Source organism: Oncorhynchus kisutch, linkage group LG11 (assembly GCF_002021735.2).
Source record: "Oncorhynchus kisutch isolate 150728-3 linkage group LG11, Okis_V2, whole genome shotgun sequence".
NCBI lineage: Eukaryota > Metazoa > Chordata > Actinopteri > Salmoniformes > Salmonidae > Oncorhynchus > Oncorhynchus kisutch.
Window position 1 is genome coordinate 8,520,368 of NC_034184.2, and position 17,117 is coordinate 8,537,484.

A 17,117-nucleotide genomic window follows, 5' to 3' on the forward strand; every position below is an offset into this window, starting at 1 on the left:
GGTGCATAGAAATACGTTCTGGCTCGTGGTGGCCCAACACCCTATTAAGAAACTTTATGTTGGTGTTTCCTTTATTTTGGCCGTTATCTGTAGATCAATCACTGTGAGCTAGTTTCTGACAGAGATGCAATGCTAGAATCTGATCAGATCCTGACCTGTTAACTGTCTCCCAGCTGGGTTGGCTCTGGGCCTCTGGTAAACAGATGGGGTAATGTAACACTCCCAAGCGGTTGGCACGTCCACCCACCCACACAATAACTCTTGTCAGTCTTTTACAAACATTAGCATATATGGGGCTAGGAGGGTGCGCTAAGCAGCTTTTCATTTCAGGCAGTAGTGAGATACTCTATTATCCTAGTCCCAGATCTGTGCTCTGTTTGGCAAGGCATTGATATGGATATGCTGAATAAACTGATCTGGGACCAGACTACCACTCCTTGGCTCCTCTGGGGCAGTATAATGTCTCCATATCACTGTGTGTGTGTGTGTGTGTGTGTGTGTGTGTGTGTGTGTGTGTGTGTGTGTGTGTGTGTGTGAGTGTGTGTGTGTGTGTGTGTGTGTGTGTGTGTGTGTGTGTGTGTGTGTGTGTGTGTGTGTGTGTGTGTGTGTGTGTGTGTGTGTGTGTGTATTACGTGTCTGTCTGTCCCATGCTTTGTGTATGACGTCTACCCAACACACACTCTGTATTCAGGGCTAAAACACTGTGCTGGTGTCTTCTTCCTTATAGGCCTAACGACTGACCATTGAGTACTGAAGTGTGTGTATTTTATGAGTCTAATCTGGACCACAAAGACCCTTACACGGTAGAATTTCTAGAATATGTATTTCTCATGACTGCAGAATTCAGCCTGTCACTCACGGTGAATGAGCATCCAGTAGGTCTTAGTGCTGTAGTGTGCTACTGGTTGTTTTAGAGAGAGTTTTTGGTCTGGTTTCTACTCCTGCTGAATGGAGAATCTCCTCCTGAATGGAGAATCTCCAGTCCAGGAAATTGAGTTTAATCTGTGTACAGGAATAAGGCTGCTAAAGTTTTGTATTGACTCCCCACTGCTCTTCACACCCATTACTTCATTACCCTGTTATCTGTATCTGCACCTGTAAACTTCCCTGTACACAGACGAGTAGAATCCATGCCTACGGATTTTAGAACACACTCCCTGCTCCAAGCTGAATGATTCATGTCAAACAAAGGATAACCCCAGATCCTGTCTATATCTCAAATGGCACCCTAATTCCTACATCGTGCACCACTTTTGACCAGAGCCCTATGGGCCCCCAGCTGAATGAGTCATGTCAAACAGAAGATAGGATCTGGGGCTATCCCTGCCCTATCTCTCCTCTCCAGCAGGCCTACATCGCCCAGACGCTGCGCTACGGCTGGGTCATACCCACTCTTCCACACTTTCACACATGCTGTATGATGGGGTGAGTCAATCACAGAGCGGACCACACTGTGGACTAGAAAATAGAGAGAGGCTTGTTCCCATTCTGCGAACCAATGTTGTTTGTGTGCCTCATTTCCCAGTATTTAATCACTTTGGAGCACTTCCAACATACCTCACTGTACTGTACAGTAAGCAACGTTATATCCACCCGAGCTCTCTCAATTTCAACATGAGATAAATGATGAGGTGTATTAAAGCTGTAATAAAGTTCAAAGGCCAACAATAACTAATATTTGACGTTAAAAATACATATCTTTGTAGCTCATCAGTGTTAACATTTGGATTTGATTTAAGCCTATTCAATATATCACATATCAATATTGACTGGAGTTATCAATTTAATTATGTGTGTGAACTATATACATTTAAATAATAGTTCCATAACATTTAGGGGAAATTATTCTAAGGAATACCATCCAGAGAGATATTAATACATTATCCTCGACGACAAAGGTCGTTATGTGTTCATGGTATCCATGTATTCAAGCAAACAATGTGTCATGAAATAACTTCCAAGCACAGTGAGTGAGTAACTTCCAGACTGCTTTCCTGTTGTGTAATTATGTACTTGACTTCCAAACGATGTATCGGAAATCCTATCACAGAGGGGCACTCTGACGTAGCGACGCACCGATGGGCGTTGTTCTTCCATAATGAGATACTTTATAACTGCAGCGCTGCCCTTCACATCAATCTAGTCGGAAGAAATTGGAACAGTTGTTGGATTCGGGGAAACTTGCTTTGCGCGCTTTTCTTCGGAAAACCATTTTTTTGGTGGAATTATAGTCACTCTGCAGTCGCACTAAGTAAGTTATCTTTGCTTCCAACTGTGGTGAACTTTTTCGGTAGTTTAAATAATCACATGCGTATGGAATATATGGCACGAACGGAACTCCAAAACGAAGCGGCCTTTCCTCATTAAAATTTAAGTTACTGCGATCTTCTCGCAGGCAAGCAGGCAGGGGAAAGACGTGGTTTATTTTCCTAGTAGCTATAATATCCATAAAAACATGTATGACGGATGGATCTTAATTTTACATATCGACTATCAGCGGGTCGACATACAGTAGCCTTTTCTGGTCTATTATTTAATATTTTTGCTAGATGGAGTCGAATTGTTTATTTATAATTCATGAGCACCTATTGAGAATACACATGCCACATATACACACCAACTGGCATAAATAATTTAGGAAGTAGCCTACACAGTGCTGTTGATAATGTCCACTTCTCTCTGGTTTAGTGGAACATGTTTTAGTTCCAACTGGACCTGCAGTGCTGTGTGAAAGCTGGCCTGTTCTAACCTAGATTGATTTGTTTATCATGCTACATGGAGGAAACAACAACCTGCCTATTAAAGTATTTTTCTCATAAAGGAAAGCATGGAAACTTACTAACGGTGTGATTAATGCCATGCTACTCTAAAAATATTGTAGCTATACACTTGTTCATTTCTAGTGGACATGCATAAGCGACTATTACATTTTAAACATTAACAAAATGTTCAGCTAAACTTTTTACTTCATGTGTATTACAAGTTGAATATCAGTTGGACATAAACACGTTCTCCTTTTTTAAATTCCTCTCCAATAGACATTCCACTGTGCAGATCAAGTTTCAGAGAAAGCGCTGTTCTGTGTTGAATGCAGGGCATTACAGATCCTGCAGTGACACACCCATGTCCCAGTCCCACAGAACTGGAGAGAGACCTTCAGAAACTGACTGCGCCTCCATTCTTTTCTCATTTAGCTCCTTCTGACAAGATGCTGCTCCTACTACTGGGAATCGTCGTCCTGCACATTGCAGCCCTAGTCCTCCTATTTGTGTCAACAATTGTTAATGTAAGTAGAGCTCATTATCAATCATTTCTGAAAATGAATCAAAACAGTAAAAAAACTATCAGGCTGCAGTGTTCTCTTGTTAATAGCAGCTCTGTGTTTATCCTCTAGGCCTGGACGACAGGGACCACTAGCAGCTCAGACCTCTGGAATAACTGCTCTACAACCAATGGAGGATACCACTGTGACCCGGCCAACACTGGAGGTAAAATAGAGAGACTGACTGTACATCTGCTGCAGTGGCTAGGTTTTTTTTTCTTCAGAAAGTCATCTCTCATTCTGCATGATGCTGATGATGCCTCTTATTGTCCAATAGTGAACTTATATTGAAGGTTATACTGTAGATATCTATTTGTAGATCCTATAAATGGGGTATTGTCTTGAGAATAAGTTAAGCACTGTTGGTTGACTGTAAGATCCTAGACAGTAAAACGTGGGAAGACTTCAAGTGTGAGTAACAATAACTGGCTTAGGCCCTGAAATTGCACTCACATTAATGTTAACCATGCCCCTAATGGGAATCAGGCTCCAATGAGACCCTACTGCCATCTAGGGGTGAGAATGTGAAACTCTGTATAAATAGTCATGGTGTGATGTCCATATTCAGGCATGTATGGGTCTTTTTAAGGGTATTTTAAAGTGTTAGATCTGAGCAGCATTGTGTGTGTGTGTGTGCAGCAGACAGGGAGGCCTTGGACCACCCCATACAGAACACAGTGTGCTGACAGCTCTGGTCACACCCATGTATCAGATCCTGTATACAGCGAGATCATTAAAAAAAACAGAGACCTAGCAGCTGTGTGTTTTTTGTCTGAGACAGATTCAGACCAGAGTCAATAGGGGTTGGAGGGAAACACTGCAACAACAAACAATAGCATCTTAAATTAGAAGTTATGATATGGATTAGAATATTTTACAATTATCAGAAACATCAATCAATCATATTAATTTATAAAGCCCTTCTTCTTCTGATGTCAGTGCTGTACAGAAACCCAGTCTAAAACCCCACACAGCAAGCAATGCAGGTGTAGAAGCGCTGTGTCAAGGAAAACTCCCTAGAAATGCCGGAACCTAGAGAGGACCCAGGCTATGAGGGGTGGCCAGTCCTCTTCTTGCTGTGCCGGGTAGAGATTATAACAGAACATGGCCAAGATGTTCATAGATGACCAGCAGGGTCAAATGATAATAATCACAGTGGTTGTTGAGGGTGCAACAGGTCAGCACCTCAGGCTATGAAAAGCAAACTGACATTTACTCCCATCATTGAGTATCTCTACCGCTCTTGCTGTATCTAGAGTTGAAAACAGCAGGTCTGGGACAAGGTACCATGTCCGGTGAACTGTTCTGTGGAACCATGACCTGAACAGCTTAAGCTAGAGCAGCAGCACGACCAGGTGGACTGGGGACAGCAAGTAGTCATCAGGCCAGGTAGTCCTGAGGCATGTTCCTAGGGCTCAGGTCCTCAGAGGGAGAATTAGAGAGAGCATACTTAAATTCACACAGGACACCAGATAAGACAGGAGAAATACTCCAGATATAACAGACTGACCCTAGCCCCCCCCCCCCACCCTCCCGACACACAAACTACTGCAGCATAAATACTGGAGGCTGAGACAGGAGGGGTCGGGAGACACTGGGCCCGTCGGACAATACCGCAGGACGGGGCCAAACAGGCAGGATATAACCCCACCCACTTTGCCAAAGCACAGGCCCCATACCAGTAGAGGGATATCTCCAACCACAAACTTACTATCCTGAGACAATTCCGAGTATACCCCACAAAGGTCTCTGCCACGGCATGAACCCTAGGGCAGCGCCAACCCGGACAGGAAGATCACGTCAGTTACTCAACCCACTCAAGTGAAGTACCCTTCCTAGGGATGGCATGGAAGACCACCAGTAAGCCACTGACTCAGCCACTGTAATAGGGTTTGAGGCAGAGAATCCCAATGGAGCGAGGGGAACCGGCCAGGCAAAGACTGCAAGGGCGGTTCATTGCTCCAGTGCCTTTCCGTTCACCAAGAGTTCAAATATATAGTGAAAACAATAGTGGTCCTAAAACGGAGCCTTGGCAAACACTGACATTTACAGTTGATTTGTCAGAGGACAAAACATCTACAGTGACAAACTGATTTCTTTCTGACAGATAAGATCGAAACCAGGCCAGAACTTATCAGTGTAGACCAATTTGGGTTTCCAATTTCTCCAAAATAATGTGGTGATCAATGGTATCAACAGCAGCACTAAGGTCCAGGAGCACGAGGACAGATGCAGAGCCTCTGTCTGACGTCATTAAAACATGGTTCTAGAGGCAATGTAATACTATAAAACTTTTGTTCAATAGTTTAATGTATTACCTTTTTGATCCATTACTACACTAGTCTCAAGCCCAACAGTCTAGATAGCTGCCTGGTGATGTCTAAAATGAGCGGGTCAGACTCAGGCTCCAGTGTGTTTTGTTAGTGAGACAGACGGCAGATTCTTTCTCGTGTTCTGTAGGGGTCGAGGGGAAGGAGGTAGGGGTCGAGGGGAAGATGGTGGAGTCTACTCACGTGCACGGGGCCCAGCCCGACCCAGCCAATCAGTAGTGTTCAAAGGCTACTGCAATGCTTTGCTGAGCAATCAGTACAACTGGTATGACTGGGTTAGCTAAACATGAGGGTGGGATGGAGGCTACACCAATGGTCACGCACACTGGATGGCCTCTTTATTTTTAATCTTCCTATTAGGAGTTAAGTTATGCAGTTATGCATAGTCTATATTCCATGTGGGGATTGGTTTATGTTTTCCCCATGCTGTTTGCACTTGACCTGATTTTGCCCATGAAATGGGAACCCAGTCCTTAGTTTGTTTTACTAATTACAGTTAAGCAATGTCCACATTAACTTCTTACTGTATGTTAGATATTACGTGTACTGGACAGACACCAGCTGGTCTGATCTCTACTGTAGCCACAGGCTGGCACTTTAATCTGTCAGCTGAAGCGTGACATGAACATGACATGCATAGCATGTATGTCCTTGTGCCTCAGGATAGTCAGGACTCAACAAACTAAGAACAATTCTTACTTTTCCTCTTGATTTTTCTGTGAAAAATGTCTGTATTTTGAATGAATTCTGTAACAGAGTACAGTGTAACATGTTGTATGGGTTATGTATTCTAACCATTGAGCGTAGAATGGAAATGACCGTAGACACAAGCACAACAGGGACTCTTATGGTAGATATTGTGGGCCCAAGGACCACACCTCACCCCAGGAAATGCCCCATATCACAACGTCACAGCCTTCTGGTACGAGACAGGAAGAGCGGAAGGAAGAGAACATGTCTGTTTATCAACCGTATAGGATATATTTATAGAACCCTGATGTAAAACAAAGTATCATGCAACATGTTATCATGTTTAGGCCTATAAATTGTGTCATACATTAACGTATCGTTTGCCTTACTATGAGAGTTGATTTGGTTTTATGTAAAGCTTTCATGGATATAAATAGTTTGTTGTATTGCTATTCAGTGGATTGGTTTGATAGTATTGTTGGCTATTTCTCGGCTCTGGGGTGACAGACTCTTTTGATAATGTCATTGAATCCATCAAACCCTGTTTCCCCAAACCTCTCATGACAAGATGTATTAGTTTCCTGGAAAGCTTCAGGTGCATCATGGGAGATGTATAAACAATCTATAAATGGATGTCGACTGAACGAACAGTTATAAATGAGTAAAGTGTCTGCTGTGGACTGGACTATGTCTGAGCCACAATCATTCATTTTGAGGTTTCTTAACCAATTAGTGATGCTAAAGCACCCTGAGCAGGGTCTCAAAAACCACTGGATTTGTGCTGAATTAAATACTGGTTAAAAACAAGCAGCCACAGTAAGTTTAGTACCTGAGACATGGAGGATGCATGGTGTATACTGGAATCTTATCTTCCTACATGACTATGGTACAGTGTCCTTGGTATCCAATGGGGGCATGCAGATTTGTATTTATTAAGGATCCCCATTATTTCCTGCCAAGGCAGCAACTACTGTTCCTGGGGTCCAAAATACTTAAGGCAGATTTGTAATGTTTTTTTAATAATACATTCAACAGATTTCACAACTCATTGTGTGTGCTCTCAGGCCCCTACTCTACTACCACATATCTACATCACAAAATCCATGTGTATGCGTCTGTGCCTACATTTTGTGTTGCTTCACAGTCCCCTCTGTTCCATAAGGTGTATTTTATTTATTTTTTATGTTTGAAATCTAATTTTGCTACTTCCATGTGTTCCTTGATGTAGAATAGATTTCTACGTAGCCATATAATACATTTCTGTTTGGCTCTGTAGAGGTAAATACTGTGGTAGAGCTCCAGCAGAAAACATGTTGTGGCATGGGTAGTGACAGCAGCAGACACAACTAAACGTGAAGTGAAAGGGAGAGAGATGTGAGAAATGGAGAGCTAGATGGAGAGATGCCTTAGGAAACCTGAACGTGTATGCAGGCTACATGCATGACCCTCTGACAAGCAATAGAGCTGCGTGGAAGTCCAGGCATTCCAGACGTAGATAGTGCTGTGGTTGGAGCGCTAACACAGAGTGGTGGGAGGATATGTCTGTCAGTGGCATGTATTCATGGATGCCAAGGGAAGCCTGGCTTCCACACATGTACCAAGAAAAAAAAACAACATACAAAATCATTTTGTCTCTTGCGATTTGAAGGATATTTATGAAAGACTATATATCTCACCGGAGAAAGCATCCAAGATAAACGAAACAGCGCCCTCCTGTCTGTCTGTGTAGCCCATCTATCTGATTCTGTCTGCTGAAGAAGACGTTGTAGCATTGAATGCAAGGGAAGCCAACTCGTCATTGAGCTCAGCTGTGAATGGTCCTGGGGCACCAAAAGTGTCAAGGGAAGCCACTAGATTTGGCTTCACACCAATCGCATCACTTTAGAAGCCAAACGTCATGGACAAAAAAAACTTGAATTGTGTTGTCCTCCGGTGACTAGCTAGCTAATAGGGATTTGGAATTGTGGTTTTACATCATTCTTATAACAGCAATTCTGATCCAATCATTAATGTATACATTGTGCCTCTGGATTGAGGGGATGGAAGTTCAACAGGTGTAGAAATCTAATTTTTACTAGCTAACTAGTTTCCCATGAAAGGGAGTTAGGCTAGCGAGCAAGCATTTTAGCCAGGTAGCCTAGGACAACAAACCGTGTGTGCTGTATGACAGTCATAGACCGTTTAGGCAACATGAAAGAGGATGGCATTGGCGTTTCTCTACAAGTAGGGTGAGTCAACATTTTTGCACACATGAATCAGTTTCATGGACAGCCTCATAGTTAGCTTACATTGATTGGACTAAATTGATTTTGGTATATTTTAGTTGTCACTGTATTGGACTAAGCATGTTGAAATCATGCTGGATTAGTGGAGGCCGCACCATTTTTCTTTGTCTTGCGGTAACTCTCCGTGGTTCTAAATCAATAGTTTAGTATTCCGAAATGTAGGATACATTAATGATTGGATCAGAATCGCTGTTATAATCATCATTGGCCAGTATAGAGAATTATGGTCCCTTCTGGATATACTTAACTTGTGTGACAATGCTGTAGGTCATGTTACATGCAATATGCTTTGTGGACTCTAGTTTTGTGATGAAACAAAGGTGTGGATGAATTTATTCTGCCACTGTCTTAATGTCTCTGCCTTAGTTCATAAGCTTCGCCTCCGTGATATATCGGCCTAACAGATTATAGAGCAAACAACACAATTATCACAACACCGGTTGTAAAATGGCTTTTACCCACGCAATGCTACTGCTCAAAGTCCCTGGCTGTCATTTCAGGTTACTATAATGGGTTAACAGGGCGTTCTGGGCTGTAGTAACTTGGCCTTAGAACAGCAGTAGGTATAGTAACCAGACCATCAATGTCTTAAGGGCCTATTTGTATTATTGAGTAGCCTACAATGCTTTCAGGAACAGGATACCAAGTTACTATTATTGTAGTTGACATTCGTACCCCCTTGGAAATGTAATCAGCATAATACAAAAAAATCCCCGTAAAATCTGTAATTTTAAGCTAGAGATCTGTTTTTTTGCATTTGATACTTCTCAATCCACAGATGTTGCGTCTTTGGTGAAAGGTGAGCTAGAGTTGTGGTTGTCAGACCAAGAGACATCCCGAAAAACAGTCTTGTAACAAAAATCTGTAGCGGCCAAACGGTTTGGCCTACAAATGAGACTTACGAACACGATGGTATTCTCCATTTTTCTCTACAACCCCAACAAGCATATTGGCTGTACCGACTTCAGACGAGTCAGAATCTGCCAAGTTCTGTCTGTTTGGGCTACACACGTATATGCCCCCTCTGTGCAAAGGTGAGAGACTCTCTGTTTTGCTCTAGGATACCCATATTCATCTGAATGTCGCCTGGTACCAGTTGAAAAAGTTAATGGAAGTGTGTGTATATATGGACACTGTGTATATAGTGCCAATAATAAGGGGTTAAATACGTGTTCCATTTTTAGTGAATGTTATTCAGTGGTTTGTATGGGCTTATAGGTCACTTTTTTTTTAATCAAATCATAAAAATTGATACTTCAAGGGGTCTTGCAAAATGATCCTTGATATGACCTCTTTAAAACAATTCCATACAGCTTAGTAGAACCCCTCCCCTGACTTAGACTTTTATGGGTTAAGTGTTCCAGGTAACTAAACGGGGCTTCTTCCCTGTCATTTCACTGATCTCCATTCTCATTAAAGTTGTTTCTTTAGTGTTGCGAACTCTGCATGATTGGGTTTCTATGTTGCTGTAAATAGAAAGTGAAGTCTGATGTATAGTTGTGAGTCTAATGCATGTATCCATGTATAGCCAATTCATACAGTTGAAGTCGGAAGATTACATACACTTACATAAACTATAGTTTGTTAACAAGAAATTTGTGGTATGGTTGAAAAATGAGTTTCAATGACTCCAACAGACTTATGTAAACTTCTGACTTCAACTGTATATACTGCATAGCTATGTCTAGTCCATGTGTCCTGTGTGGTCCTCTGTAGCTCTGCGTTGCGTTATGCCTAAGAACAGCCCTTAGCCGTGGTGTGTTGAACATGCACTCCTCCCCCCTCTCTTCCCTGCAGTGTGGATCCAGGCGGTGCAGGCCCTGATGATCCTGTCCATCATCTTCAGCTTCATCTCTCTCTTCCTGTTCTTCTGTCAGCTCTTCACCCTCCAGAAGGGAGGACGCTTCTTCCTCACTGGAGTCTTCCAGATCCTTGCCAGTAAGTTCCCATTATGTCATTCAGGAAAACTCAACTGAAACAGACCTATTCAGAAGTTTACACTGTATAAAGGGTCCTAAAGCTTCTTGTTGTATTCAAGCAATACACCAGCAGTTCACTAAACATCCAGACTATGCACCCGCCGCACCGGAGTGGACTTTCACAGAAAGTGTTACAACAAACAGCTTCTGCGTTGTCTGTCAGTGCACTGATATTGTCTGTCAGTTGAATAGGGTATTGTATTCTGCCACCTCTTCTGGTCTATTGTGTTCACCATTGGCAGCACTTTCTAATCTCCCAGGTTGGCACTGCAGACCATGCCCTTCTTTGGACACTGTGTTAACAAACCTCCAAATGAGCTTCAACGCCACACAACACTCCTTCCGTTGCTTTCAACTGCTCTTAAATGCTAGTAAAACTAAATGCATGCTTTTCAACCGATCGCTGCCTGCACCCGCCTGACGAGCATCACTACTCTGGACGCTTCTGAGTATGTGGACAACTACAAATATCTGGGTGTTTGGCTAGACTATAAACTCTCCTTCCAGACTCACATTAAGCATCTCCAATCCTAAATTAAATCTAGAATCCGCTTCCAATTTTGCAACAAAGCCTCCTTCACTCATGCTGCCAAACGTACCCTCGTAAAACTGACTATCCTACGGATCCTTGACTTTGGCGACGTCATTTACAAAATGGCCTCCAACACCATACTCAGACTACATCCAGTTTGATATCACAGTGCCATCCGTTTTGTTTACCAAAGCCCCATATAGTACCCACCACTGCAACCTGTATGCTCCTCTCGTTGGCTGGTCCTCGCTACATATTCGTCGCCAAACCCACTAGCTCCAGGTCATTTATAAGTCTTTGCTAGGTAAAGCCTCGCCTTAGCTCAGCTCACTGGTCACCATAGCAACACCCACTCGTGGCACGCTCTCCAGCAGGTATATTTCATTGGTCATCCCCAATGCCAACACTGCCTTTCCTTCTAGTTTTCTGCTGCCAATGACTGGAACGAATTCCAAAAATCACTGAAGTTGTAGACTTATATCTCCCTCACTAACTTTAAGCATTAGCTATCAGAGCAGCTTACCGATCGCTGCAGCTGTACACAGCCCATCTGTAAATAGCCCATCCAATGAATGAATGAACTACCTACCTCATCCCCATATTTGTTTTTGTTTTTCTGTTCTTTTTTTTTCCCACCACTATATCTACTTGCACATCCTCATCTGTACATCACTCCAGTGGAAATTGTAAATTTCTTCGCCACTATTGGCCGATTTATTGCCTTACCTCCTTACTTCATTTGCACACACTGTATACAGATTTGTTTTATTGTTATTGACTACGTTTCTTTATCCCATGTGTAACTCTGTTGTTTTTGTCACACTGCTTTGCTTTATCTTGGCCAGGTCGCAGTTGTAAATGAGAACTTATTCTCAACTGGCCTACCTGGTTAAATGAAGGTGAAATAATAATTAAATGAAATACCAGTGTGCACAGACACTCACACAACTGGAAATTTCAAGACTGGAAACATAGTGGGTGAACAACAATTAACTTAACATCAACACAGAGACCGTGTCGTGCTAGTTTACTATGGGCATTGCTGGGTTCTCTTGTAACTTGGAAGCAGGCCAGGGCTTTAGATGAGGACGTGAGGAATCTAACAGAGGCATGTTTGTAGTTCAATAGGAACCATGACAGTGTGATGAAACAATTGGCTGGGGGAATCCATTTGGGAAGTATGGACCCTACTCACCCCACCTCTCCTCTACTGCTACCCAACATGGTTCATTCTAGAACAACTTCCATGAAGTATTGCAGATTGTGATGATGGCGTGACACACAAGAATTTGATCTTAAGAATTTGACCCCCTCCCCTTCATCTCTTGATCTCCTCCTTCTCTTCTCATATTTTCCTCTCCTCTAGGTCTGTTTGTGATGAGTGGAGCAGTGATCTATACGGTGATGAGTCCTGAGTGGGTGCATGATTCAGAGGCCTTTGGCTGGGCCTACATCATGGCCTGGGCGGCCTTCCCTCTGGCCCTGATCAGCGGACTCATCTATGTCATCTTGAGAAAACGGGAATAAGACCCCTGTTCCCTAACCTCCACCCCACTCTCAGCATTAACAATCCCCCCCCCCCCCCCCAGGAGAGTAGAGTCAGAAGCTTGAGGACTGGTTTCTGACTGAGTCCACAGCCGTCTTCACCCAGGTCTTCATCGTACTGGGAGGTAACACATGATGAAACAATACTGTCAGAATTTGAAGCTGTATATAGTATCTATGGTTTAAAGTCTATTTATAACACTTTACATATGTGTACATAGTATTGTTGTCGCTCCGTCAGATATTCAGACAAGCTTTGTTTTAGCTGATAAATGTTTGTAATGATGAAATAATTAGACGCTGTGTTGTTGAACAGTTTGAACAGTGTTCACCAAAGGGCATGTATAAAATAGAGCTAGAAGGATTGTGTAACTGAGCTTGCTTTACAAAAACTAAGTGGTAACATCCAAATAATGGCTTAGATGTTTAACTTTTTTAAATTTTGTTTTATTTTCAACAAATGGTGCTATGTATTTCCCATTCCTATTACTGATAGCCATTTTCATTTTACAGTCAAATGACTTGACTTATGAAGTAACTATAAATGTCAGGGTGAGAAGTAGACTTCAATGTAATGTGCCTAACTGCTTCGGTTTATAGAGACATGATTTAGATTTGTTTTAAATGAAAGCTTTAGAAACAGTCAACTGATTGTTCAGCTAAAATGAGCGTTGGAGTTAGGGTGGAGCAGTCGTTTTTTGGTTGGAATGTCAGTATTAGAATGTCTTGCCATTGTTCCATTTGATTTCCTCTGTTTTAGACAGAGTTCAAGGATGGAGAACGAGAGATAAATGACTGCATTGACTTAGATCTGGGTTGTTGTCTTCTCTCTCACTGTAAGGCCAAGCCATGTTCATCTGTTTGTATTTATAGCATATGTATGACCAGTAAACACGCTAGATACCAACCTGCCTCTTGGACAGAGTACTGTAACAACTAGTAGGGCATTGCAGCCAGATCAAAATTGATGTAAGTTTTTATATCTGATTACATTATATAGATAATTCAAAGAAGGGCAAGCAAGCTCTGAGGCAGCGTACTCCAACCTGATCAAGGCAGAATAGAGGACATGATTTCTAGTATTAGCCTTGCCATGTGGGAGAAAATGGACAGTCTGCAGTTGTGATACAAATGTTCCGATTCACTTTTGAAGTTTGACAAGCTGCAGTTTCTGCCACACTGAAGTACATGTTTTATCATGTTAATAACATGTCTATGACTATTTAGTATGTAGACTTAATGAAACAAACCAAATTGAAAGCTCCTACCTACGGGGGATTTCTATGCATTTCACTATTTTATTTAGTGTATTCCTCATCACAGCATAACACTAACACCATTAGAGCTATAGTCAAGACCATTGATTAATGTTGAACTGCATGTAGCGATTTACAATCTTAATAGATATGTTTAAATGGTCCAGTGTCTGCCTTGAGTATGGTAAACTACTGAAAAGAGGAAGTAAAAATGTACAGTGCATGAAAGAGTAATGTGGGATCTCTTCTTGTATTTGGTTGGTGTGTTATTAAAGAGAATGCAAATTCTGAACTCTCGCTCTGTGGCCATAATATAATAATACCTGCACTAGGAGCTCGGTTCTGTTTGAGAAAAAATGTATGACAATGTAATGAGACTTTTAACATCATGCAGATTTCTCCCATCAAATAGCCTCAATCAAATAAAAAAAAAAAAAGTAAAATGGCCAATATGGAATGGATAGTCACGCTTGTCCAGGAGTTTTCACCCCATTTGTCATGAGCAGTGGTTTCAAGTTTGTCAATTTTTGACAAGCTGATCATAGTGAAAAATAAAATACTTCTGCATTTCCCACTGTTAACACGTTGCACGTTGGGCCAGGGTAGTCTGTCATTGTAAATAAGAATTTGTTCTTAACTGACCTGCCTAGTAAAACAATAAAATAATAATCCATTGTGGGCCGACGTGTTAGGTTACACCCCAGTAAGCACGAGCCAACATCTTTATGTCCCTGTCCGGGCTTTGTTTTGTTTTTTGTGTGTTTTACAAATGGTAGGCTTACCACAGACGGGCATTCTTAAAATTCAATTTCAGACAACACTGTATGCTACACCTCAGTAAGCATGTGACTGATTGACATGACTGATCTTAAACAATTTAGAATGTTTCTTCGCCTTGGAGCCTTGTTCTTTTTGTTTTGTTGCAAAAAAGTTTAATATTTTGCATTGATAGAATAGTCATTGTAAACTGCTTTTTAAACCTAATATTTGGTTTTGTTTATCTAGCCCTCTAACTAGGGTTGTAAAAATGTGTAGAAATCCCAGTTGAAGGACTTAGTCATTATTCCCTCCTAACGCCAGAAGTCTTCCCACTTTTTCCAGAAATCTAGGTTGGAATTTTGGAAAAGATACCAGGATTTTGCAACTAGATCACCATCAGTGACTTGCTCATTACAGAACTGGTCAGGTGTGGACGCTATGCTATGCTGTTTTTGCTAGCACAGACTGGAATTTGTTCTGAGATTCATCCAATGGAATTGAGGAGTATACCACCTCAGTCACCGGCTTCATCAATAAGTGCATTGACGACGTCGTTCCCATCATGACTGTACATACATATCCCACAGCTACTTTCAGGCCTCTCCAGAGATGTTCATGTCAGGGTCCTGGCTGGGCCACTCAAGGACATTCAGACTTGTCTTGACTGTGTGATTAGGGTCGTTGTCCTGTCGGAAGGTGAACCTTCACCCCAGTCTGAGGTCCGGGGCAATCTGGAGCAGGTTTTCATCAAGGATCTCTCATTTGTTTCGTTCATCTTTAACTCGATCCTGACTACTCTCTGTCTCTGCCGCTAAAAAACACCCCCACAGCATGATGTTGCCACCACCATGCTTCAAGTTTCTTCCATTTAAGGAGGATGGACGCCACTGTGTTCTTGGACCTTCAATGCTGCAGAAATGTAGATACCCTTCCCCAGATCTGCGATTCATTGCAATCCTGTCTGAGTTCTACGGACAATTTCTTCGAACTCGTGGCTTGGTTTTTGCTCTGACATGGAATGTCATCTGTGGGACTTTATATAGACAGGTGTGTGCCTCTCTCCAAATCATGTCCAATCAATGGCATTTATCACAGGTGGACTCCAATCAATTTGTTGAAACATCTCAAGGATGATCAATGGGAACAGGATGCACCTGAGATCAATTTCGAGTCTCATAGCAAAGGGTCTGAATACTTATGTAAATACAGTATTTCTGTTTTATTTTAAATACATTTGCAAAAAGTTCTAAATACCTGTTTTTGCTTTCTCATTTTGGGGTATTGTGTGTGTGTAGATTGAGGATACAGTTTTACTTAATCCATTTTAGAATAAGGCTGTAACATAAAAGGTAAAAGGGTCTGAATACTTTCCGAATGCGCTGTATTTAGGTAAGGGAAGACCCCCATGAAATGGACAAATGGATGGCATCTTATTGCCATTGGGCGAAATACAATCGCAAATACCACTCAAATGGACGGCAATTCATTCAAAGCTTATGGCAACTGGAATATGGCAAATGCCAAGTGTCATACAGCAAAAATCCCAATGATGGCGAGCGCGCTCTACCGTGAACATTCATTTTGCTAATAGACATGGATGCAAAGGTAAAAATGTGAGAACTTTTAAAGTGCTTTCTGGACCGTTTATTTATTTGTGTGAATTGTACATATACAGTGCCTTGCGAAAGTATTCGGCCCCCTTGAACTTTGCGACCTTTTGTCACATTTCAGGCTTCAAACATAAATATATAAAACTGTAGTGTCCAAATGGAGTGGAGCCAAATGCCATTATATAAGTATTGAAAGTGCCAAATCAGGATGTTATGTCCATTTGCCGTATATGATCATAGGAAGTCTGTTTCTGAACCCAAAAGTCAGTGAACCATGTCCAAATGGCATTTATACTGACCAAATGATATATATCAGTCTTAAGCTCTGAATCAACCTAGGTCTATTTGTTTGATGCGGGAGAAGTAGTACTATATTTTATTTTATTTTATTTTTTATAAACGTTCAAAATGACCAGGGGCACCCTATATTGGTTTTGCACGGGTGGGGGGTGCTCACTACCCAGCCGTGGACCCTTTGCACCCCCCTAAAGGCATTCAAAACATTTTTTTTTTAATTGCTCCTGGTTAACTGTTCCAATCACCAGGTGCACGGCTGTCCATTTGCAATGTCTTTTACAATGGGCATTTACCATGCTCTAATATACTGCAGAAATGCCCAATTGACTGGCCCGTTGAACTCGGGATGGCCGTGCAGTGATAGTGGTTCCTCTCCATCGGTCATTGGTGTTGATTTCAGCATGTCAAGTTGAATGATGTTCACTGTACATCACTGTTTAAACTTAATGTAAATGGACAAAAGTCAGCCGTCAAGTCAATAAGATATCATTTGACATCTGTTGGGAGAAATG

The 17,117-nt window shown here is 41.9% G+C and overlaps 1 protein-coding gene across 1 annotated transcript; it reads left to right on the forward strand.

Annotated features, from left to right (window-relative positions):
- Nucleotides 1-2,074: 2,074 nt before the first annotated feature.
- LOC109900073 (peripheral myelin protein 22) lies at nt 2,075-14,231 on the forward strand. Its single transcript, XM_020495797.2, has 5 exons — nt 2,075-2,251; nt 3,195-3,286; nt 3,395-3,488; nt 10,425-10,565; nt 12,505-14,231. Exons 2-5 carry the CDS (start codon nt 3,209-3,211, stop codon nt 12,663-12,665), a joined length of 474 nt encoding a protein of 157 aa, XP_020351386.1. The 5' UTR covers nt 2,075-2,251; nt 3,195-3,208; the 3' UTR covers nt 12,666-14,231.
- The last annotated feature ends 2,886 nt before the right edge of the window (nt 14,232-17,117 follow it).

Excerpts from the sequence above, each read along its gene's own strand:
- LOC109900073 (XM_020495797.2), top strand. The coding sequence starts at position 3,209 with ATGCTGCTCCTACTACTGGGAATCGTCGTCCTGCACATTGCAGCCCTA. Across the intron at positions 3,287-3,394 it reads TTGTGTCAACAATTGTTAAT|GCCTGGACGACAGGGACCAC; the intron begins GTAAGTAGAGCT and ends TTTATCCTCTAG. Across the intron at positions 3,489-10,424 it reads TGACCCGGCCAACACTGGAG|TGTGGATCCAGGCGGTGCAG; the intron begins GTAAAATAGAGA and ends TCTTCCCTGCAG.